General features: G+C 41.9%; 1 protein-coding gene across 1 annotated transcript; it reads right to left on the minus strand.

The window, feature by feature from the left end:
- sytl2a (synaptotagmin-like 2a) lies at nucleotides 1-24,270 on the minus strand. Its single transcript, XM_079565563.1, has 19 exons — nucleotides 24,150-24,270; nucleotides 23,193-23,347; nucleotides 21,923-22,052; nucleotides 19,717-19,774; nucleotides 19,581-19,638; nucleotides 11,873-12,379; nucleotides 8,521-10,170; nucleotides 7,198-7,296; nucleotides 7,088-7,126; nucleotides 6,916-7,001; nucleotides 5,800-5,904; nucleotides 5,550-5,719; nucleotides 3,597-3,699; nucleotides 2,236-2,397; nucleotides 2,060-2,165; nucleotides 801-906; nucleotides 519-724; nucleotides 284-428; nucleotides 1-208 (listed from the first exon to the last, which is right to left on the minus strand). The coding sequence occupies exons 1-19, from the start codon at nucleotides 24,248-24,250 to the stop codon at nucleotides 145-147; spliced, it is 4,050 nt and encodes a 1,349-aa protein (XP_079421689.1). The 5' UTR covers nucleotides 24,251-24,270; the 3' UTR covers nucleotides 1-144.
- Nucleotides 24,271-25,620: the final 1,350 nt, after the last annotated feature.

Below are 25,620 nucleotides of genomic sequence, written 5' to 3' on the forward strand. Positions count from 1 at the left end.
ATGAAAATTGAGAGAATATATTTGATATATTATTTCATGAAGTAATGATTTGTCATCAAATAAAAATGTACATCTTTGATTAAAGGCACAGGGGTTCATGTTGTAAACTCTCAGTCGAAGGAGTTTTCCATCGTCCGCAAGGGTTCAAGTCGTCATCTGTTCTGATTGTTTATTGGATGCTTCCGCCTTTGACGGCGAAGCCCCTACTCTAAAGAAAAAAAAACATACAGATGACAACTTAAAAACCCTTCTCTAACAATCTTACAATAGATCTGGAAATCACTTTGACATGGATTTTGCCATCAGCAACATCCTCAGAGGTAAGACATCTTCAACCCATTCCCCGTCAGACTGCAGCATCCTCTGCCACAGGTTTGCCTCACTCGTCGTTGAATCCATCCAGCTCACATCCACGCCATAACTCTTCCCTGAACACAAAACACAGAGATCATGACATCCTGGTTTATTTTGCAATGTCAAGCCCTGGCAGAAGACCGTTTCTACAGATAGTGGCTCACCAGTCCCCAAACCCAGTCTCAGTCCTCCGATGTAGTGGTTGTTGAGCCGGTCATGGTCCCACACTGTGATCTCCACGCAGGCCTCTTTTAAGTCCTCGGATCTGAAGCCGTCGTAGACCATGGTGTGGTTAAACATGGGGTTGGCTGTCCTCTTCACCACGCGAGTCTTCTGTCTGCTCTTTCTGCTTGTATCCGGGAGCACAGTGCTGAAATAAAAACGAGAGAGCTTTAATGTTTTTGTCACACACGCACCAGAACACAGCAGCGGGCAAGATATGTTACCATTTCACAAAGGGGTCGATGATGACGCCTCTGATTGGTGGAAGATTCTTACAGTCCTTCACCCAAATCTGCACCTCTCCAGTTTCCATCCTGGACGTTCTTTTACCTGAGTATGAAACCATTTACTGGAGTACAGTGGATTTAAATTGCACAATTTTCAAACAATTGTAACATTTTACTTTCAAGAGTTTTCAAGAGTTAAAGAGTTTTTCACTGCAGTCAAAGCAATAAAGTCATCTATTTATTATTCATATTTTATTTTCTAGACCAGTGGTTCCAAAAGTGTGGGTCGGGGCCCTTCTGGGGGTCACCATGGGGGCAAATAATTTGTTTAAAACTTGATTTTAAAGGGGCTAGATGCAAGTTAGCCATTTTATACTCACTACTGCCACCTCAGGTCATATGTGTAACTGCACCTTCTATATTAAGCTCGTGCATGACGGCAATTCGGACCCGAAGTAACACCTTTTTGAGTGACAGTGCAGGATTTTAGAGGCAGTTGTGGTGAACAGGTCTGGGCTTATTCTTCCCAATTAAGACGATTAGGGGGAGGAAAATACTAAATTCTAACATTTTCAAACTCTGTGTAGTCCCTTTAAAGAGACTAGATGCAAGTTGGTAATGTTATACTCACTGCTGCCACCTCAGGTCTTATGTGTAACTGTAGCTTCTATATTAAGCTTGTGCATGACAGCACTTCGGACCCGAATTAACACCTTTTTGAGTGACAGTGCAGGATTTTAGAGGCAGTTGTGGTGAACAGGTCCTGAGCTCACTCAACACATTAGGAAATTGCTGGAACATGTCGGGGGAGGAAAATACTTAGTTTTAACATTTTAAAACTCTGTACAGTCCCTTTAAAATGTTTTTTCTGATCTAAAGTAGCAGAAGAGGCAATAACTTTAAAAAATGGGGGTCCCAAGTTGTTTACGTGCACATTTTTGGGGTCCCAGCCAGAAAAGTTTGGGAACCCTGGTTTAGATGTATGATACTGGAATCGTATTAGACGGGAGCACTTTACTCTTTATCTAGAGAGTGAAACGTTGCCGTCTTTCAAAATAGAATGTACGTTTTTTGTTAATTTCCCAAAGATAAAATTAACCACTTGGATGCTGACAAATGCCGTTGTTTTAGCCTCTTCAAAAACGAAAGTAATTTAGGCATTTTCTGTTTCAGACTACAACAATACATTATAATAAGTAGAGGCACAAATACTTTCTAAATCGACTAAAGCAAACCAAATACAGTTTTGTGCTCACTATGGGAAGTCTGGGGCAGAAACCGCAGAGCGACTCTCATCTGTCCGCTCGTGTCCACTGCGCGAGTCGGTGAAGGCGTCGATGTGACAAGAACAGGTGAGGTTGTCTATGAACGGAATACGCCGCATTATAAGCATAATTCAAATGTGGTTATACAGCAGAAATTACTTTGTTACCCTGGCTTTCAATGCGTATTCATTGATTGTCGCGTTATTGAAGTCCCATTCTGACAAATCCAAATCCACCTCCCCGAGGAAACTGTTGCGTCCAAAGGTGTCATTGTGCCAAACGGAGACGTTCAAGTGTTGCGATTTCAATACTTCAAGCAAAATTTTAAACTTGAGGAAAGAAAGATAATATTAGTGAACAAAGGCAACAAACAAGAGACTTCATAAAAACAGCACAGATTTAAATATGGTCGAGCGGACTGGATTGGCTGATTTGCTTCTGTGTTCAAAATCTTCTGCTCGCTCTCGTTGTCAAATAGAAATATGGGGAAACAATTGAAGAGTAAATTTGCAAAACAGTGCTTGTAATTTTCTTTTTGTTTCATGACCAGAGCTATGGTAGTGCCTTAAAAATATGTCACTTATTCTCACAGGTTGCAATTGTAGAGTACAGTAACAACAATCCAAACAAAGATATCTCTTTTTGCAATGTAATCTTCAACTACAAATCCAGCCGTCATTCTGTTTTCCTACTAAAAAAGGCGATAGGGATTACTGATAAAGCAGATGATTATGCACCAACCAATCATATTGTTGAAGAGCTAAACATGTTGAAAATACATGATCATGTTTACCTCAATACAGTAATAGTGGTGTACAAAGCACGTAATAAGCTTCGTCCTTACACCAAGGAAAAACTTGAAAAAAGTTAAAGCAAGAACTAATGAATAATATAATTTTTTTTTTTTAAATGTGATGCATTTTCGTTAGAGGTTTTAGTCTTTGGAACTGCCTGGAAGAGCAGTTCCAAAGATTGATTTTTGGATTTTACTGCAATAATATAATATTTGACAAGCTCATATCTTGTATGCATAGAGCACTTATTGTAACTCATTCACTGAGGCACACATGCTTTTGATGCACTTAATTAGAAAGGGGATATACGGATATGTTCTTAGGGGGTCCAATATAGGTCCATCTCCCCTACTACTACTACTACTACTACTAGGCTACTACTAATACTACTACTAAATGTAGGACAGGTTGACTACAAGAGCCAGACTTCCGAAGATAGAAGTGAAAGGTCCTCTAATCAATCACTAAAGGCAAATACTTGTAAAAACCATGTACCATGTAAAAACATTGACATAGTATTCCTCATCATTTGTTAATTACACATATAAACCTAACTGTGTGTGTTGCCGTAGTAACAGTGCGCACCATCCCTGTGTCTGAGGTTCATGTTTGGAAAAGGGTTTGGGCGAGTTGTGTCTTGCAGGGTTTATATCCGTGTTCAGAGCAAGAACATTAATCTATTTTTTTGTGCTTATAAATTATTAACAACTGATGATGATAAAGGTTTTTTTTACCCGAAGGATTTCATTGTAAGTAGGGTTCCCCGTCTTCTTCTTGATAGTGGTTTTCCTCTTACCCAGTTTAGTTTTATCAGGTAGAAGGTAACATTTAACATATCTTTAACAAAACGGAAAAAAAGATAGAGCATTAGCACATGTTATCTTTATTTTACATGATATAAAGCTAGTGGGACAAGGCCTCGTGGAAGACCCAGGACACGGTGGTGGGACTATGTCTCCGAGCTGGCCTGGTGTCGCCTCGGGGTCCCCCCAGAACAGCTGGAGGAAGTGTGTGTGGATCGGGAAGTTTGGGCATCTCTGCTGAGACTGCTGCCCCCGCGACCCGGCCCCGGATAAAGCGGAAGAAAATGGATGGATGGATGGATGGATATAAAGCGCCCTCAGTATATTGGTGCGACTGGTAAATATGAGAAAAGAATGCTGTACAAAGATGTCTTTACTGTTTACCCTTTAAGCTTCAACTCAATAAATAAGTTACTAAATTATTCACACATTTTCAGTGGGATTCAGGTCAGGGGACAGAGCTAGCCTAAAAACTTCTCAAAGTCACATCAAGCAACGTCGCCAAAATCCCTATATTTTCTCATCTGCCCACGAAACACTGTCCCATTTGAAGAGTGAGATCTTTGGGGTGAACTCGTGGCACTTCAGTTTGTGTTTGTGAGAGAGCAGGGGCTTTTTTTTCTACCAAGCTCCAAATAAAAGAAGCCGATGACCCAAATAACTCTCAAGCAGTAATTCTTGGAGAGATGAGGACCATCTTTCGAACAGTATGCTGAGAAAAGTTAGACACGAGGCCCATGTGTGACCCTGTATTCATAATCTTAGACGTGAGAGACGATCAAATGTCTGTGTCTAGCCGACATTTGAGTCTTTATTTACTTTTTCAATTCATCTTGTTTGAAGCTATTTTGTGTTTTGTAGAGGGCAGAGCAATGTTGTATATATTCTGAGTTGAGCCACTTATACATTCATTATCTCTTCTAGTTTCCAGAGGTGGGTTCAAATGATATATTTGTAGTTAATTTATATTCCTAGTATAGTTTCAGATGATATTTAGAGGAGACTTGTCTTTTGAAGCCGTTGCTCCTAAATTGTGGAATGACCTCCCTCTGTCGCCGACTCTGTTGGTTCGACGAGCTTTTAGTTGACAAGGCTGTGATTGTGTCAATTTTTTCTGTGATGTAATGTTTTTGCGATCCTTTGTGAAGCACTTTGTCAGTTTATCTGTGAGAGGTGCTACATAAATAAAGTTTCTTCTTCTTCTTCTTCTTGTTAATTATTCGTTTCTGGCTATATTTATTGTAATCTACACTAAGCTAACTTAAGTATTGTGATCGAGGTGTCAGTTATGTGTATTATCGTAGTAACCAGTCTTTCCATATGTACTTTCAGATCACGAGATATTTGCAACCTAATCAGATATTTGTAATAGACCTTTGTAACCTTCAGTAAAGCTTCGAAACTGCCGCTTTGTGTCCTGTGAGTTCGATGTGTTGAGTGGATGAAGAATGCCAGAATCCTCATACAGTCCTACAATCCCTAAGATTGGTCCTTCGAGCCGGATACAATCCCAAATATGCATTATGAGGATTTTTATTTTTTTTAAAAGGTCTACAAGTATGCACAAATATCAACTTTTTTCACATTAAAAGTTGCATAATGCACCTTTAATATCTGGGGGAAATGAACAATGAAACAGACAAAATAAATAACGCATTGAATTAAAATGGGAGAATTATTCTTTGAGCAGCTCTACTATGTAAATCGACACTGACACGAGGTCACGCTGGTAAGTTTGCGGACCTCGAACAGATTTAGTTGGGGAACCCTGACCTAGAATAACCTTAAAGTTGTTGATTATGAGTTGAGGTTTAAAGGGGTAGACAGACATATTTACCAGGGGCTCCAATATTTCTTGAGGGCACAGTACACTTGATTACTCACGGGTCCGAGCGGCTCTTCTTGGAATCCCCCATGGCCAGATCTCTGCAGTGCACCACAAAGATCTGAAACTCCCCGAGCTTTTGGATGTAGTTGACCGCAAACTGAATGGTGCCCTGTACATCGACGTCGCCCAGGTCTGCGTGGTTAATACTGGTCATGCTTCCGCTTACCTGCACATAAACAACACTGATTTTATTGCGATATGTGGCTCTATGCAAATCAGACTTCCTCTTTGGGACCAGTGACGTACAGAGGACATGGAAGCCATGCCGGAGGAGATGCTTATGTTGGACATGGAGCTGCCAGTGTTTCTCCTCCAGCTCAGATTGTTCTCAAATGGGCTGTCGCTGTCTGTCTGGTTATAAAAAAATACATATCTGTGTTAGTATGATCAAATAACATCATCTAATAATGTCAACTTCTGTCTCTTTGTGATTTTTGTTACAGATCAATGCAATGGGTTTTGGTAAGAAACCCCTTCTATTTATTCCAATGTTATTACGCTGCATTCTTGATGTTGTTTAAAGCTAAACTAATAAGCCATATATATAATAGGCCATAAGCACCACTGCAGGTGTCGTAGCATACTTAGTTTTTTTACTTAATTGTCCGTGAAAGTAAATACAACGCCGTTAGAAAAGACAAAGGGTTAGAGAGGTATATCCAATTACACAATGGAGATTTTTTTTTTCACTCAAACTTGGCTGTAAATACTGTTTAAGTGGAGCAAGCCCACAGTTAGCTTTGCCCGTTAGCCTGTTAGCTTCTTCTTTTTCTAATTATATTAGTGTGTATTGTGCCTCCGACCCGGTGCAAAGTTGCAGTTGTGGTTTTCGGGCCAGAGACACCAGGAGGAGATGAAAGACCCATCATCCCATCAACACTTGTATTACCCCCACCCAGAGGGACTACGAAAGGGAATTTTTAAGGCAAACAAGTTACTTAGTACTGCTTTAAATCATATATGTTATATTCTCTACACTCAGGCTTATGGGGTCCAACAGTCCCACCCACCTAAGGTTTTCTGGAAGTGAAAATCCAATTAAAAATTCCAGTTGAAGTGGCAGCAATGGGTAGATAAATAGGATTCCAGTGTATAAAAGCATCCCTGTTTTTTCAATTTGGTACATATAAGATATTTATTTGCCTGTGCCTCTTGATATTTGAAGTCCATGTTGATTCTGAGTGGGATTTTTACTTCCTGAACCAGCGCAGGAGTAGATGTGGGGGAGTTTGTTTAGGCTAATCAGTGTAGACATTTGATCAATAGAACTGTAACACGACTTATATGGTTATAGTCTAAAACTGCAACATAATAAAATGCCGCTAATTAAACTTTCTCAGCCCACTGAATCCGAGCATTTACCTCGTCCAGCTGAAAAGCAGGCACAGACGCACTAGATTTCTTTGACTTGGCAAAAGGAGTTGAAGTTGCTGAAGGTATTTCTGAAACTACAAATACAATCAAAGCATTAGCAAGTTTCTGTTCAGATATTGTTAAATAAGTATTGTTTGTATTTTCAGTATGTTGCAATTACCATCATCCACACTCTTGTTCATTTGTTCCTTTTCTTCCCCTGTGAGAAAACATGAAAACATATATTATTTCCTATGATTGTGCACTTCTTCCAAATCGATCTGTTGTTACTTGTTGGTGACATGAGGTTTTCCAGACTTTTGGAGGAGGACATCCTGGCAGATAACCGCTTCAGCGTCGACATGCTCGGGCTAGATTTGTCCTCATAATCTGCCAGAAACAAAGGAAAAACTGCAGCGCAAATGTCTCTAAAATCCATACATTTAGAGTTATTCGTCAGATATTTAAAGATGAGCCTGACCAGCCAAATATGAAGGTGTTGATAATGTTAATTTGATCCAGTCGCTCTTATTTCTTTACTTTAAAGGAACTATAGGGAGTTTAAAAATGCTCCAACAATGTTCCAACAATGTCCTAAAGTGTAGAATGAGCCCAGACCTGTTCACCACAACTGCCTCTAAAATCCTGCACTGTCACTTAAAAAGGAGTTACTTCGGGTCCGAATTGCCGTCATGCACGAGCTTAATATAGAAGGTGCTGTTACACATATGGCCTGAGGTGGTAGAAGTAAGCATAAAATGGCCAACTTTCATCCAGCCCCTTTAATGGGAGAGGACTTTATATTATAAGTACTAAACTCCAATTTATACTAATGGCACTGTCCACTGAAATTTGTACAATGTCAGTAACATTCTATTTGTATTGCTTTTAATGAACATTTTACTTAAAATGTATTCCATTGTGTGAAATGTGCTTTGTAAATTTGTCATTTTGTGGATATCCAACTCAAATCACCCAGAAGGGAGTAGAGTGGCCAAAATATTTACTCGAAGAGCAATGTTCAAATCATTTTTCTCAAGGACAAATAAACAGGAGCCAATGAAATAATTACTAAAGTAAATAATTCAGTAATGAGTAAATGTTTGAGCGTACTTGTTTTAGTGTTGATTTAAAAGGACAGACTAAGCATGACACGGTCTAACAAACTCAATTTGGTCTAATTTTTGTCTAATATCTTGACATATCAGAAAAGTGTGGTTTTCAAACCACTGGCTGCTCACATCCTGCACTCTTCCTCTGACTGCAGGAAGTCATTTTCACTTCTTATATCAAGCCTTTATCGCTTACAGATTTAGAGCAAAACGTTTTAAACTACTCAGGTAAGATACTGTTGCTTCAGAATAGAGTACAAGTAAAACATACTGTGTAATAAAAGTATAAAACTACTCCAAGTTATTGCTAAATATGTAGAGCACTTTACCCACGTTCACTTACTGACTTTCATAGAAACTATTGGCTTTAACAAACAACATTACAACTGTCTGTAACATCAGCTTTGCAATTTCATGCACTGTTACCTCTAGCTATGATTGACCCAAACCACCATTTCTCAATCAACAGAGAAGCGAGTGGAGACAGAAATGAAAAGCTCACTGTCTGAACTTGCCCGAGACAGAGACCACGCTCGTGTGGCCGTGTCGTCACTGGAGTCTTTAATTTGCTCAATCCAGGAGCAGACTCGAGGATCCTTGTTCCCGCTCTGGTTTCCCACAGACTCTCTGAGGGGACTTTGTGGTCTGTGCAGAACGGCGGCAGCATCGCGCTCATCTCTTTGCTGAAATGGGGGAAGATGAGCTCTGTCATGTGGCCCCAAATAGTGTTGATAATCTTGAGGGATTACTGATCTTGCAAGAGGAGCTTCGTCATGAGATCCTTGTATGTTTTCACTATTCATTTTTACATCTGAGGATGGACTTTTCTTCAGTCTCGGCACCACAGTTGACTTATTCCCCAGATGCTCCTCGGGATCTATGACAATCGGAAAGGTTTTCAAAGGCGATCCGGGTCTACTCCCTTCAGGACTGGCACATTCTCTTGGCAGCACCCTTGGGTGGCAGGTCTTGGACGGACTGCGCCTCAGTTCATCGTGCAGGTCTTTAGATCTTTTACTTGGAGATTTGCTCGGGCTGTACGGCCTTTCCTGCAGATTTGCGCTGTCTTTTACTTGTTTATACACATCACTGCCACCTTTCGACGGTGATCTCTCCACACTCTGGCCCACAAATCCTTTATCGCTAACGATGACGGATTTCATCGTAATGATCTTGGAAGGAGACGATTCAGCAATGTCCTGCCTTTTCTGGCTACCTGAGGTTTTCAATGGAGATGCAGAGAAAGAAACTTTACTTGAGTGAACCGGGCTGCAGGGCGCGCTTGTCCTACCGCCCGAACACTCCTCCCAGAAGTTCTTGAGCTCGCCTACATTTGCCGGTTTGTCGTCTTGGGGGTTGTACACGAGCAGTCTGGGAAGTTGCGCCGGGGACAGCTTCGATCTGGTTTCACGGAGCTGCGTCTCTGGTACTGAGCATATGATGGAGTCTTCATTGTCTTCGTAAATTAGAACAGGAAACGCTCGATAGGTGCCGTCTTCCTTAAAAAACTCTGTCAGTTGTTCACATTGAGAATTTCCTTCATTCCCTGCGATTTCCTCATTTTCTTTACTCCGATCTTCCTGAATTCCCAAGGTATCGCTGGTAATACTTTGTAAAGATTCAGTTTTAGCAGTGTCCTGATGCTGTGCGGTTTCTGTGGCACATGCTGTATTTGGCTTGCTGTTTTCCTCCTCTGGGGATGCTTTCAAATCGGATGAGCTTTCTGTAGACTTTGCATCCCTGTCCTCTGTTGTGTGTGAAGGGGCATCTGCTGATTCACTAAAAGCAGTGTTTTGCATAGCGTTGAGTTGGAGAGTTCGCACTTGTGTCGTCTCAGCATCAGTCGTTTTTTCTTGTGAAAAGCCTTTCACTAAATCCTCGCTTTGTGCTTTTTTCTGCTTCACCTCCTCCTTCTGTGCGTCAGTGTTTTTGGCCTTGTCTCTTTTAAAAAATCCAAAAAGCTTCTGTTTAGCTGTTGGTGAGATTGCACGAGAGGCTTTCTTGGAGCTCTCACTGGTCGGTTGCTTTTCAGCGGTCTGAGCGATGTGGTCGTCCTCAGGCGGTGTCTCCGCTTGGACAGGCTTACCTGGCTCCTGACTGGCTGAAATAATACAGGACTCTTGATTTGGGGTCTGGCATGGCTCCGACTCACCTGCCAAACAACATTTAAAACATGGATTACTATTGTTAAAGCTTTTATCATCATTTTTCAGTTTCTGTGAATTTACTAGATTATAGTAAATTAGGATTTAATCACAGGAGTTTGCCATTTGCTTTGTTCACAAAGTCTAAGCAAGTATTTTTCTTTAGAGACCAAGTTTTGAGAAAATAGACTTTAAAACAGCTCTGCTTGTGTACAAGTCTTTTCATGGTTTAGCACCAAAGTACGTCTCTGACATGTTACAGCCGTATGAACCATCTCGGACCCTGAGAACTTCAGGGAGCGGCCTCCTGGTGGTTCCAAGAGTCAATAATAAACACGGTGAGGCTGCGTTTCAGTTTCATGCAGCTAAAATCTGGAACAGTCTTCATGAGGATGTGAGACAGGCCTCAACTCTGACAATGTTCAAATCCAGGCTGAAAACAGTTCTTTTTGCCCGTGTATATGACTGAAAGTATTTTATCTGCACTCTTGCCTTTTACTGTAATTGATTAATTTTATGTTGATGTTTTAATTGATTCTACTTGTTTTCTTGTATTTATGCAACTGTGATGCACTTTGAATTGCCTTGTGTATGAATTGTGCTCTACAAATAAACTTGCCTTGCCTTGCCTTGCCTTTTGATTCCTTGTTGGGTCCAGGGACACCACTAAGGAAAGATACTTGGTTGTTTCAGCTTAAATAAATGACACAAATTTAAAATGTATGGAATAAATGTACATCATTGGTTTGTTGTATGGTTCTAGACAAATATTGTAGTATAGGTATTGAAAAGGGTTTAACATTCAGGTATTTGTGTCATAAACCAAGTATCGTAAAGTGCTCCTGGAGGTGCCTCGTTTCAGCTCATTAACCTATAATTAGGTCGGGGTCACTAAGGCTCATTTAGCATGGGCCAAGTCGATCTGATATAAAATGTATATATATATATATTCATGAAACTTTAACAGCTCAGGATGGACATATAGTTGTCCTTACATAACCTGACAGAATTTTAGAGAATGTGAAAGATAACATTTATTTTTTCGCTCATAGTTAATGGTTGTGTGAAGCCATTTATGGTGAGCCAACTGAGTTTGCTATTTTTAAATCATAATGAAAAAAGAAAGTACCAAAATGACCCTGATCAAAATATGTGTATTGCCCCCTTTGACATCAATGACAGCTTGGAGTCTTTTGTGGTAGTTGTGGATTAGGTTCTTTATTTTTTCTGATGGTAAAGCAGCCCTTTCTTCATGGCAAAAAACCTCCATTTCCTATAAGTTCCTGAGCTGTCTTGCATGAACTGCACGTTTGAAATCTCCCCACAGTGGTTCAATGATATTGAGGTCAGGAGACAGGATGGCCACTCCAGAACCTTCACTTTACTTTGCTGGAGCCAGTGGCATCAGCGAACCACCTCCATATTTCACAGTAGGTATGGTGGATTTTTCTGTTGTCAACAAGGCTCATTATGGCCTATGATGAAATTCTGTGGGTATGTTCAGGGTATGTAAAAGTTTGAGCACAACTGTATATAGTCTGTGTATAAAATTGTCTGCTATAATTATTATCTGACCATTTTAGAGGTTTTGAGCGGGTTATTTCTGTGTAACAGTGAACAAAAATGAGCCTGTTGAAAATAGTTCAGGTCATATTGTCACCATTATGTAGTCAAAAAGAGTTAGTAACTAAGTTTAAACAAGTCACTTACCACTTTTAGCTTCTTGCTGGCCGCCATCTTGCAATGCCACCTCCGTCTCGGTTGATTTGCTCGCCGGCAGCTCCAGCACAGGCTCAGCTACACTTTTATTTCCCGCTTCACTGTCGTTTTCCTCTTCTGCCGGAGCGAGTGCGTCCACATCCAACAGGCCGTGTTCTCCAAGCTCCTTCCCATCCTGAATGTTCACCCCACCGCGACTGAACCTCACCTGCTTCCTGTCGGTCCAGGGGTCCGTGGGAGACTCACTCTGTGTGTCCAATAAAACTGACTCTGCGCAGGACAAGTGCTTCAGGATGCCCCTGGGAGCAGAGCTGTTAGCGTGAATGTCTTCTCCGTCATCTCCTTCTGTATCTACATCTTCATTTGTGATACTGGTTGGGTTTTCTTCAGGCACAGGCGTGAGAACTGACTTTTGTGAAAAGGAGGGAAATGTGTTGATCGGGTCCACACTTTGGAGAAGACCGTAAGGATTGATCAGATCCGTTGGTAAGATATACTCTGAAGAAGGAAGTGAGAGACAACAATGTTATTAATGTATGTTCATCACAGTTATAGACATATATGGGTTTTCAATTAGCTGTTAACCTCTGAACCCCCACCTGAAACGGGCACATTTTCTCCAGTTAGGCCTTACCCAAATCTAAAAGCTCATTGAAAAGAGCGTCAAAATAGTGACAAAAACGAGGATGAAAACGCTACAAAAACGTGACAAAAAAAAGTGGTAAAAACAAAACTAAAAAGTGGGGAGAAAGCTGCAAAAAAGTTACAAAAAGTTTAAGGAATAAACTTCAGAAAGAAGTGAAAGAGTCAGAAACTCTTCTAGTGTTCAAGAAACACATAAAAGCTACAATGTTAAAGAAGTATGAAATTTAGACTTGGACATGAATAATGTGAGATATTTGATTTGAACAATGTTTGTTTTATTTGACCATTTGTAGACATATGACGGTTCTGTATTTTAAATATTGTAAATTACTGAATGTAAAATACAAAAAACATCTGAAAATACTGTAAATATATACAGTATACTATTGTAAATGAGGGGTAGACAAGTTTGCGTCATGGAGGGTCGTTTCTCTTCATTGCCAAAACACCGAGGGCCGAACCTCAAACTTATAGCCCACGTAAAGCACCATTTTCTGCAAGTTTTCTACATCATACATGTCTTAACCTCTTAACCCCCGCAATTTCTCCCACACTTTACCCAAATCTGAAAGCTTCTTGAAAAAAAGTGTCAAAATAGCGACGAAAACAAGACGTAAACAAGGGTGAAAGCGTGACTAAAAAAATCACAAAAAGCAAGAAAAAAATCACACAAAAACAGAACCAGATTTGGCCCCCGGGCCTGACGTTGCCTACCCCTGGTCTACAAGCTACAAGTATGGCGGATCTCCATGGTAACTGTGGAATTTACCAAACGCCACATGGGAGTGTGACATCATCAAATTCTAGAACCCATTGGAGAGTCGTAGTCATAGCAACGTGACAAGTCAGTTTGTGTGTCTGAGATCATTTGACAGTGGCTGACATTTTCAGAGCTTTCAGAGCGGAAAAGGTGATTTTTTTGGTACAATATCACAGCAGTTATTTTGTAACCTGCAAAAATGGAGAGGGGAGACCCTGTTACAGATGAAGAAGAAGAAGAAGAAGAAGAAGACGAAGAACTGTTTCAAGATCTCCAGAATCAGCGGATGCCTTTATTTAATAGATATCAAATAAATATCGAAGAAGAAGAAGAGGAAGAAGAAGGAGAACAGAATCAGCAGATGCCTCTAGTAATTGCTTTCTGGAAATCTGCGAATTCAGTCTTATATCACATATTTATATTACTCGTAATCATGTTTGCAGTGCTTGGGTTGTTGGCATCAGTTCATATGTTAATGCATGGACCAGAGTGGTTCTTCATAGCACTGGCAGACGTCAGTAAAGTGGGAGAGATGGTCATTACTTTTCTAAACAAATTAATGCAGCCTTTTACATTTAACATTGGACCAGTGACCATTTTTCTCTCTCCCCTCTCCCTCTCGCCTTATCCTCTTCCAAACTGGGTGCCTTTTACACGATCCTACCTCGCAGTTACAATACTCGACGAAATTGTTCCTTATGAAGCTGCATTTGTCAATTTCCACGTGTACCCGGCCTTTTTCTTGCATCTACCATCGCGTTCATCGTGGTCATTCTCTGCGTTCCCGTCGTTCACTGTGTCCGTGACTGCCATCTCTGTTTCAATCAAATCTGTCCCCGTCGAACTTGTCGGTTTGCGATTAAAAGTGCCCCTGAGCTCATTGCTAAACCTGCGATTGAGTGACGGAAGAATTGGCATTCAGCTGTTCCCAGGAATCGCCAAGCAGCGCATGGAGCAACTCAACACCTCAATTGGACCACTCAACGTCCAAATGGATGCACATTTAAATGGCCTGGACAAACAATCGATTATCGACATCCATCAAGGAGAAGCCTCTCCTCTCGTGACTTATGAAGGGGCCATCGTTTCCAGCTTGCTTGGATGGTGGCTCCTCGCATCACAACACCATTCTTAAGCAGCTGAGAATCCGCGACCCAGGCACGGATAAAGCGGAAGAAAATGGATGGATGGATTGATGACAAAAGGACGGATGGACAGACAGAGAGACAAGACGTGCAAACTCCACACAGAAATGCCTGTTATCTGGATGGATGGATGGATGGATGGATGGGTGGATGGATGGATGGATGGATGGATGGATGGATGGGTGGGTGGGTGGGTGGGTGGATGGATGGATGGATGGATGGATGGATGGATGGATGGATGGGTGGGTGGGTGGGTGGATGGATGGATGGATGGATGGATGGATGGGTGGGTGGGTGGGTGGGTGGGTGGATGGATGGATGGATGGGTGGGTGGGTGGATGGATGGATGGATGGATGGATGGATGGATGGATGGATGGGTGGGTGGGTGGGTGGATGGATGGGTGGGTGGATGGATGGGTGGATGGGTGGTTGGATGAGGTCATACCGCCTTTGCGATGCCCAATCCCGTCAGACCTTGGAAGCTAAGCAGGGAAGGGCCTGGTCGGTACTTGGATGGGAGACCGTTTAGTAACACCAGGAAGCCTAGCGAATGTAGTGAGTGAGTGGTTGTTGGTGGTCGGAGGGGCCGATGGCGCAGACTGGTTGCCTCGCTTCCGTCAGTCTACCCCAGGGCAGCTGTGGCTACAATAGTAGCTTACCACCACCGGGTATGGAGTGAATGAATAATGCAATGTAAAGCGTCTTTGAGTGTCCAGAAAAGCGCTATATAAAACCGATGCATTAATATTATTATTATTATTATGGATGGATGGATGGATGGGTGGGTGGATGGATGGATGGATGGATGGGTGGTTGGCTGGGTGGGTGGGTGGATGGATGGATGGATGGATGGATGGATGGATGGATGGATGGATGGATGGATGGATGGCTACAGCGCTTGAGAATCCATTCTTCATTTCCAAAATACTTATTAAGTCTCAAAACCTCACTGTAAATTAGCTCGAAGTGCAGAAATATTTGCGTGACAGTTTAAAAGCATCGTGAAGTATCATATCAGGTTAAAAAACCAACACATCGCCTTTGTGGAGGGTGTATCAACTCACATGATTGATAGCGTGGTTATCAGTCAAGTGTGTTTATAGGTTGTTGGATTTTAGACGCGATACGATGCCTTATGATGCTTTTAGATTGTGATCCTCCTGTCATGCTAATATTTCGACACTTCCGGCTCATTCAGAGTGATGGTATGTACTTTTTGAGGCTTGCCGCGTATGTGCAAAGAGATGTAATATGTATTTTGGAAACAAAGAATGGATGGATGGATGGATGGATGGATGGATGGAAAGAAATCTGGCACATGAAACAAAATACCGTTAGTCCCGACAGCAGTAGACGCGTACAGTCTACAACCAAAAGAAAGAACATTCTTAACATACATAACTAATACAAAAGTAAATGACAATATGACAAACTTAAAAGACATGTTAAATTTACAATTAAATAATTTAATGGGGCGCTGGCTCTGGATCTTACCTCTTTTGAGGATTTAACAGGCTGTTATAACTCCGCTACACCGACATTAGCACAGGATTGATAGTGTGGTATCGATCTAGCCTGATAAACCACACCCACGTCTTTCTGCACGAAAGAAGGTGGGTCTGGCCATACACGGTAAACAAGTTGCTGATTGGCGGCTAAGGCCTCGCCGAACCAATCACGGCCGTCACAGAGAAATGACAAGGTTACGTCACTCGCTACACCACTATGTTGTTAGTTCAATTAACATTAACATCAGCCAAAACTAATCCTGGATGAAGTAGTCGAGGATTTTGCCTCGCGTTCTCCCCCCTCGTTAGGCCCGCCCCTTTCAAACTGCTCCAATTGCTCCGTAACCAGGCACAACGCGACAAAAAAAGTTATGTTCAGATTTGTTGGTCTTCGCTTTCAAATGAGGCGTTACACTGGCCTATAGGCTGTAAGCTCCAGTCGAGAAGCTTTTAGATTTGGGTAAAGCCGAACTGGAGAAAAAGCGCCGGGTTAATAATGGTCTATAAAAAGGCCTGTGTGCAGGTGCTGTGAAACTTTTCTGCAGGCCGCGAGTCATGCAGTAAAGATTAAAGCATTGGAATGTGTTTCTGTGAAATCCCCGGCTCGTCGGGCAGCGTTGTGTGTGTGGAGTGTGGACTTACTTCACTTTGACAGGCTCAAAGTTTCCTACTCGTCGCACAGTAATCATGCACAATGTTTACTTAGCACCACTGTAATTGGTCATTATTGAAATGAATCATGGGGAATTCCAGTTACACTGAATCTGCTGAGGTAAATGATTAACTTCTTAACCTCCACCTGAACCGAGCACATTGTCTCCAGTTTGGCTTTACCCAAATCTAAAAGCTTCTCAAAAAAAGTGTCAAAATAGTGAGGAAAATCGAGGATGACAACGCAACAAAACGCAGCAAAAGAATGACAAAAAAGTGCCGGAAAATAACACAATACAAAATGCAACAAAAACAAAAAGAGATGAAAAAGAATCAAAAACGCTTCAAAAATGTGACAAAAACACAGCGACAAAAAAGTTAAGATCAGTTTTGTAGGTCTTAGCTTTCAAATGAGGCATTAAACAGGCAAACTGGAGAAAATGCGCTCAGTTAAGACGAAGAGTAAGAGGTTGAAGGAACAGGCCACCGTTTTTACATACTGAGATACACTGCTCACAAAAACTTAGGGCACACTCAAAAAACACATCCTACATGTCAATCAATTTGATTTTTCGGATGAAAATCTTTATTCATAGTGTAGGGCAATGTGTTGAGAACAAAATAACATAAGAATGATAAATGGAAATCAAATTCTCAGCCCCTGGAGGTCTGGATCCAAAGTTATAGTCAAAATCAAAGTGAAAAATCCGGTCACTGGTTGATCCAAATTCTGTAGAAATTCCTCCAAACGAGTCTGTATCATCCTCAGTAGTGTGTGTGGCCTCCACGTGCCTGAATGCACTCCCTACAACACCTGGGCATGCTCCTGATGAGACCACGGATGTCCTCCTGAGGGATCTCCTCCCAAACCTGGATTAGAGCATCAGTCAGCTCCTGGACAGTCTGTGGTGCCACGTGGCGTTGATGGATGGACCGAGACATGATGTCCCAGATGTGCTCTATTGGATTTAAGTCTGGGGAACGGGCAGGCCAGTCCATAACATCAATACCTTCATCATGCAGGAACTGCTGACACACTCTTGCCACATGTGGCCTGGCATTATCAGGCATCAGAAGGAACCCAGGGCCCACAGCTCCAGCATATGGTCTTACAATAGGTCTGAGGATCTCATCCCGGTCCCCAATGCCAGTCAGGGAACCTCTGGCTCGCACATGGAGGGCTGTGCGGCCCTCCAATGAAATGCCTCCCCAGACCATCACTGACCCACCACCAAACCGGTCATGCAGCAGAACGTTCTCCAGGGCGTCTCCAGACTCTGTCACGTCTGTCACATGTGCTCAGGGTGAACCTGCTCTCATCCGTGAAGAGCACAGGGCACCATTGGCCAATCTGCCAATCGCTGTGTTCTCGGGCAAATGCCAATCGGGCTGCACGGTGTTGGGCAGTAAGCACCGGCCCAACTTGTGGACGTCGGGCCCTCATACCACCCTCATGGAGTCGGTTTCTGACCGTTTGAGTGCCAACATGCACATTTGTGGCCCTCTGGAGGTCATTTTGTAGGGCTCGGGCAGTGCTTCTCCTGTTTCTCCGTGCACAAATGAGCAGATAGCGGTCCTGCTGCTGGGTTGTTGACCTCGGCCGCCCCCCCCAGGTCTCCTGGTGTACTGGCCTGTCTCCTGGTATCTCCTCCAGGCTCTGGACACTGCGCTGGGAGACACAGCAAACCTTCTTGCCACAGCACGAATGGACGTGCCATTTTGAATGAGCATCACTCCCTGAGCAACTTCTGTGGGTTGTAGATGCTCCTCATGATACCTCTAGTGGTGAGAACACTGGACAAATGCAAAAGTGTTCCAAAAATACGCCACAAAGGATGAAGACAGGGAAATGGTCTGCATTTGCAAAACCATTCCTCTTTTGGAGTGATCTTGCTAATTGCCTCTCATTTCCACCTCTTGTTTAATTTCCACACCAAGTGAAATTGATTCACAATAAGTGTGGCTTCCTAACTGGACAGAGTTACATTGTGTTTTTTGAGTGTGCCCTAAGTTTTTGTGAGCAGTGTATGTTCTTACCTGAGCTTACACGAGTTGATACGAGCCTGGTCTTTGTGCAGATGAAAAAAAGGTACTATATTTTAAGCGTAATAATACAGGAGCAATTCGACGTCTGCACAGTAGAGTCGAAGCACTCCTAAGGTATTATTACACCTTACAATATAGTCCCCCTTATAATCGCTTTAGAAAATCAACATGTTTAAAGTTGTGTTACTAGACTTTGATCGTTCATGTAACTGTATTTAAATATAAATCTTTCTTGGAAGAGGCTAAATGCTAACAACATCTTTGGTCTATTTGTGTGACTGAGCGCACGAACAAAGACCAGACAGTTACGCATCAACTCGTCTAAGCTCAGGTATGAACATATATCGGTATGTAAAAACGGTGGCCTGTTCCTTTAAATATGTTTCAGCTGCAGTGAAAGTTACTAAACTATTTCAGGAAAGCCAGTTAATCATTTATCAGGCTGCCAATTTGAATAGCTAAAGATAATGTTTAACAACCACTATAAATGCTACACTATCATAATAAAGAGAACCCAGTAGTGCTGCACAATATTGGAACATCCATATTTGGGAGAAGGTTGAAAGAAGAACTGTTAAATACAGTCAAGACTCATGCATTTCAGAGTGAGTAGACATATTATTTAGTTTCCCAAGGACATGTATTATCAAAATAACTGCAATTGCTGTGAGAAAAAACAAGTAAAAAAGTCACCAAGAGCAAACTCCACCTCACATGAAATTTGGAAATCCAGGACATGCCAAGCAAACCCCCTTAGGCCCAGAGGACCAGCACTGAAGAACCACCAAAGCCCATCATTGAAGCAAAATTAAACCAAAACTTACAGTGATTTACATCCTATCTGCTTCCGTGATTGCTCATCAATTGTCCTCAAACATAACGATTTTGCATTAGACAAGAGACAGTAATATGGACAAGTGCAGAGGAATGTGTTCAGACCTACCATCCGTTTGAGAATGGGGTGCTTCCTCCTCTGGCCCGCTGTTGAAGGGATTTCTTCTCTGCGTTTATGAGAGGGCAACATTCAGAAAAAAAACCCAAACATTACATTATCTGTGTCATATAAAATGGTACCTTACTTTTGTGGGCGACAGTGGTTTGGACGTCCCTAGTTCATACAGGTTCTGAGCCTGGTCCCTGATAGAAATGACAATTATTATATTTCCTCGCAAAATAGCTGGAGCTGAATCGCCCAAAAGTGGTTCAAAGATAGTCCCAACCAATCACAGTGTTGTATGTACTGTATACTAAACCAAACAGAGCAGTCTTGGCTAGTCTCTCCCAATAAATTTTAGAGGAATTGAACACTATCTCTATTCTTTAATACATTAACAGTTCCTAATCTCAGCTGTGTGCAAACATATTTCTCCCAATCATTTTGGAAGCCAGTGGATCTTCTCTTTCCCCTGCTCTAAGGAATAAACGACATCCCTATGATCATGACAAAACTAGGTAAGATATGGTCTCAACTAATACAGCACTTTCCCACCTACATTAGGCACTCAAAGCACTTTACCACAATGATCCACTCACCCATTCACACTCTCATTCATACACCAATGTACACAGACACTGGAGGAAAGGTGGGTGAAGTGTCTTGCCCAAGGACACAACGACAGTGTGCACCTTCAGGAGGTGGGATTCGATCCCCCGACCTTCTGATCATGAGAGAACCCGCTCTACCATCTGCCACACTTGTCGTCCACCCTGATGAGGGGGTTAGGTTTAGGTTTAGGGGTAAGATTTATGATAATGATAATCATTCATTCACTCCATACTCTGTGTCAGGGCGGCACGGTTTTGACTAAAAACCTAATTTTACCGACAAATATCGTGATTGCGATTCAATTAGCAATTTTTATATCGATCCATTTCAATGCATAAACTGTGGGAGTCACGTTTACTTTTAGACAGTCAAACAACATATTCTTCCTCAAATTGACCCACCTTAGAACAATACACAACAATCCCAAAAGATATTTGGTTTCATGTGGACAGCGCCCTTATCTGGAAGAGTTCAGCTTCCACCTTTCCCCAACATTCAGTACCTCTAGGGGACAGCCATGTGACTAAAATAAGTCTGGGTTGGAATCACATAGTGTCTATCGAAGTAAGTAAGTAAGAAAGTAAGTGCTTTATTTGTCAACAAAAGAGTGTTCAGGTGTTTTTCCTGAGCCGCCGCTGTGGATCAACCTGACCAGCATGTTTTTGGAGGTAGAGGAAACCGTAGCACCCAGAGGTTTAGAATCTGCTTTATGGAAACTCGGACCTTTTATCTGTTGCAGCTGAACCATAGATCACAAGACTCCACAATTCTGATTGATGAACATCTACTACTCAAATGCCAGAGACAGAAGAAAAATGAAAACCTCAGCCTCTTGAGGTTAGGTTATTTCACAAGTCAAAATCTCAATTGCGATTTCTTACATCGATAGACCTTGCAGCCCTACTTGGTGGAGTTAAGATACTATTGTAGCCACAGCCACCCTTTAACCACCGACACACTCACTCACACTCTCATTCATCCTGACCTATTGTACATGTTTTTAGTCGTAGGGGAAACTGGAGTACCCGGAGGAAACCTACCCAGACATGGGGAGCACATGTAACTCCACACAGAAAAACCCTGTCCACCCGGGGATCGAACCCATGACCTTCTTGCTGTGAAGTACAAGCAAGCGCTACCGTGCCGCTTGATTTAAATTGTGTTTCACTCACACAGAACTTACACATATTTTTAGAATATAGAAGGTCTTGGCTTTCAAATGAGGTATCACACTGGCATATTGGCTGTAAGCTCTTCAGTCAATACGCTTTGGATATGCATAATTGGAGAAAATAACCCTAACCCTAAGATGGCACATAACAGGTTCCCACTGTTCCCTATTAATAAACACAACCTAAAAACAAGCTTCAGAAAGCCAAATAAAAGTCTTATCATAAACATGACCAACCAGTCTTTGCAGATTAATGGGGGCTGTATAAACAAACATTCAAAATGGCACTAAGAAAAGATCAATATTTAAAAGTGTGAGCCCGGCCTCTTAAATCCACTGATCAACATGAGCATGTGAGGCGTGACCTTTTAAGCGGATTACTCATTATTTCAGGGCCAATTACCGAGAGTCCATTTGCTCCAAGTCTGAATTCTCTCACTTGTAAATCACAACCCGAACGCAGCAAATCCACTGCCAGACCGGCATGTGACAGAACACGCAACGCTAACAATAAACTGCTTTTGTTTATGTTTCGTAACCGTAGTGTTTCGCCGTTTGTGCAGTTTACCAGTCGTCGTCGTCGCCGGGCGGTGTGAGCGGCTGCTGCAACAGTCCGGCGAGAGCAGCCGGCACGAACACTTCCTTGTTCTCGCTGCCCACAAAACTGGGCCTCTCTGGCAGTATCTGTGAGAGCTCCACTGCAACAAGTCAGAACAAAAGGTTACTTAACCAAACTGGAGCGTAGAACAAGTACAGAGAGAGATCAGGTTTAGAGGCGTCTGCTGTTTAAGTGGTGCATAATTGTACAGAAAACTTCGTAACATTCATTGTGTCTACTTGTGTTCTAGTATCACTTTTCGGCGGCTGAAACATGTAAAGGTAAAAGATCTTTAACATCTCTAACCTTAGTGTCTGACAAAACAAACCTAAAAAGTGATACTATAATTGTACAGAGCTGCTATTGAGATACAAACAATAAAGATTTTTCAGCTGCAACAATTTACCATCATCTCCTTGAATATTTTTTTCTCTAAATTGAGAGAAGAAAGATTAAAAGCCTCATTAATTTTACAAAGAAAGAAAGAGGGACGTACATTTTAAAAACGGTTCTTGCAGGTATTTGATAATAATGTCTGTATCATTATGTAACACTCATATAAATCAGCTAAAACTAAAGATCTTGTAGTTCCCCTTTCCTGCACAGCTGTTTCAATAAATAAAAAAAGAACAAAACATAGAGCTGGCGGCCCGTGTGGCTGTAGTGAAGCTATGGCAAGTGTTTTTACTTTGCGATAAGAGATAAAGGTTCTTGAGTCATCGTCTGTACTCTGTAGTTGAAGTGTATCATCCAAAAGGCTTTGTCAGCAACACTAAGCTTCCAGCTCTCACACAGACTAGATAAAGAAGACGACTCAAGAACTTTCATTCAGGATTAAGTAGCAAGACATCGAGAGGTGAGGAGGAGCTTTGAGCAACAGGAGGAGCTTTTTGGGAGCTGGTGCCTTCTTGGTGCTAACTACAGCCTCTGGGGAAGATTCAAAGATCACTGAAAGATGAGCTGGTGGGTCGAAACACAGCTCCAGGTCTGTTTTTGAAGAGTAAACAACTTTCTAACACGGTAAAAAGCTCTAAAAAGTCGATTTTACACAGCACCGCCCCCTTTAAATTGTAATTTCTAACTTAAATATCGCATTTGTACCATCTCAATTCTTGGCTGGCAGGCATCACAACCCTCAAGGAGCTTAGTGTCACAGTAATGTAAACAACAAGGCTTTGAAATTAGATGCACAAGTGACAATCTCTATAAAAACTCCTTTGTTACGATGCTGTAAACTTACAGATGGTCATGGGTTTGTGTGTGTGTTTCATAGAGGCCCATATTATATCAGAGCCGTGGATTCGCTCCTGGTGCCGAAGCTGCTTGGTCTCGTAGAACCATTCTCCCGTCAGGTACTTCAGCTGTCCTCTGTCTGCGATGATCTGCTGCAGCTTCCTGTGGCCGGACAAACCATTAGGATGCTTTACTCTCATTTATGCAGAATAAACAATGCTTTCTAGAGATCAACTGCTTTGTTTTATGTTTGCCAATACCATATAGTTCTATAGTTCTGTAGTTCTGTGTTGTCTTTGCATAAAAACCGGACCTCACATAAACCCTTTAGCCTGTTCTCCAGACTGCACACCTGTAAAAGACATGGCTTTAACACAAGACAAGCCTCTACTTCTACTTTGCCTCTGCCAAGAAATAAGAAGGAAAGAAACCACATTTATTTCCCGATCCATCTCACACTACTGTGAATGAAGTGAAATCAGGGGGATAAGTTAAAATAAAGCAAATCTTAAGAAATATATCACAATAAATAAAGAATAAGAAGAGAAAATATTACTGGTAGTGAGGGTTATAAGGCATCTTTTGTGGACCTAAATCAATCAAAGCATGTCGTTTAATGAAATAGCTGACCTGAACAAAGTAGTGGCCTATGCTGGAGCTTCAAGGCAAACATTACCCTGTATATAATATCACTGATATACTGGTGGATTTCTGAGGCCCCAAATGACACACATGCATCTCGAAAAGCAGAATCAACACCTTCTATACACATCGTGCACAGGCGTGAGGGGTCACAATTGAATCTATTTGTATTGAAATCCCCAAGCATCCAATGTGCCATTCACGCGTGCCTGACGTGCTTCTCTCTCACCCCAACCCACTTCCATCAAAGCTAAATAAAAACGCATAAAAAAAACGCGTGCGCCGTGTTGGAGACCTAATGTTTTCTCCGCATGAAACTCACTGCACGCGCTGCTCCTCCGCCTTCTTCAGCTCGGCGTCTCTTTTCAGAACAGCCAAGATGGCCTCCTGCTCCTCCTCCGTCAGGTAGCTCAGGTCGATCATAGTGGATGAAGACCAGTTCACTGTAACGCTTCAAAAAGACACCCCGCGTTTGGCTCCATTGGCCCAGTCGTGTGTGATGATCTGTTCTTAATCCCTGGTTGTGAAGTCAGTCTGCATGTCTGCTCCTCTCAGCCATTGTTCTGCACCATCATCTTCGGATCTGAAAAACACAGCACACAAGATGCTGATGGGCAGGGAGTGAAATGTAGAGGGGTAACCAAAAGGGGGAGCAGTTTAGGAGATGCTCTAACCCAGTTGACAGGCAAACAACTCTTGCTGCTGAATGTAGGACAAAGAAATGCCCCCCCCAAAAAACAAGGTGCTTATGACAGACAGTTGAAGCAGTCTGTGCCTTACATTAAAGGGACCCTGTGCCTGAAACTCATTCCCAATTTTCCGAAGACATTCCTAACTTTCAAATTCTTGACAGGGATGAGTTTATAAACACTTTTCATAACATGACGGGTCACTTTTCAAAGTCACTGTCACAGAAAAGCTAAAACGAGCAGGGCCTTTATATAGCAGATTTCAAAACACCACACTTTAAACACTTCATTATTCATTCATTTATCACTGATACTAGGACAACTGTAGCCACAGGTGCCCTGGGTCTAATGGACACAAACGCGGCTACCAATCTGCCCTTACAAGCCTCTAGACCTGTCACGATAACAAATTTGAAGTTTGATATATTGAGGCAGGAAAGTATCAAGATAAACGATATTATTGACTCTAGCGATACAAGATACTGTCAACTCTAAGGCATAAAAATTACAGCAAACCTTTGTTTTAAAAGTGAATAATCATATCCTAAAATACCACACAAGCTGCAACAAACGTGAAATATAATGTAACCCAATGTGCTTAGAAATCAGTTGTGCAAAGAAACAATTGGGGGGAAATGCTAATAAATGTGTAGACGATAAATATCGAGCCCAAAAATGAATTGTTTATCTTTGTCTGAACGATAAGCTGATATTGTTTGGAGGTTGGGGATTGAACTGCCAACCTTCAATCACTAAGATGACACTGCTCTCCTCAGACATCTTTAACAAATCATCTTTAAACCCAATAGATTTCTAACAATACATAATGTGAAGTTGCACTAGGCCTATTACGAAAGATAAGCCTCAAAACAAGTGCCAACAAATCCAAAAAAGACTCAACAAAAGCTCTATGTTTTCTTGCCTGAACATGTGCGACCGTGTTCACTCACTCCTTCCTTCCTTCCCTCCATAAAAAGATCACAACATCTCTGATCATACTTTAGAGCCAGACACAAATCAACAACAACTAATCTTTGTGCATGAATTCTTACTGTAAAAATGAGGCTTATGCAATGTTGCTTTGCTCCACCACGGTTAGCTCTT

Source organism: Gobius niger (assembly GCF_951799975.1).
Source record: "Gobius niger genome assembly, chromosome: 11".
In the NCBI taxonomy this organism is placed as follows: domain Eukaryota; kingdom Metazoa; phylum Chordata; class Actinopteri; order Gobiiformes; family Gobiidae; genus Gobius; species Gobius niger.

Coding starts and splice junctions, on each gene's coding strand:
- sytl2a (XM_079565563.1), bottom strand. CDS start 24,250: ATGATCGACCTGAGCTACCTGACGGAGGAGGAGCAGGAGGCCATCTTG. Junction 7,297..8,520: donor GTCTCGGGCAAGTTCAGACA/GTGAGCTTTTCA, acceptor TGTTTCTGGCAG/ATTATGAGGACAAATCTAGC. Junction 2,166..2,235: donor AATACGCATTGAAAGCCAGG/GTAACAAAGTAA, acceptor TTCCGTTCATAG/ACAACCTCACCTGTTCTTGT.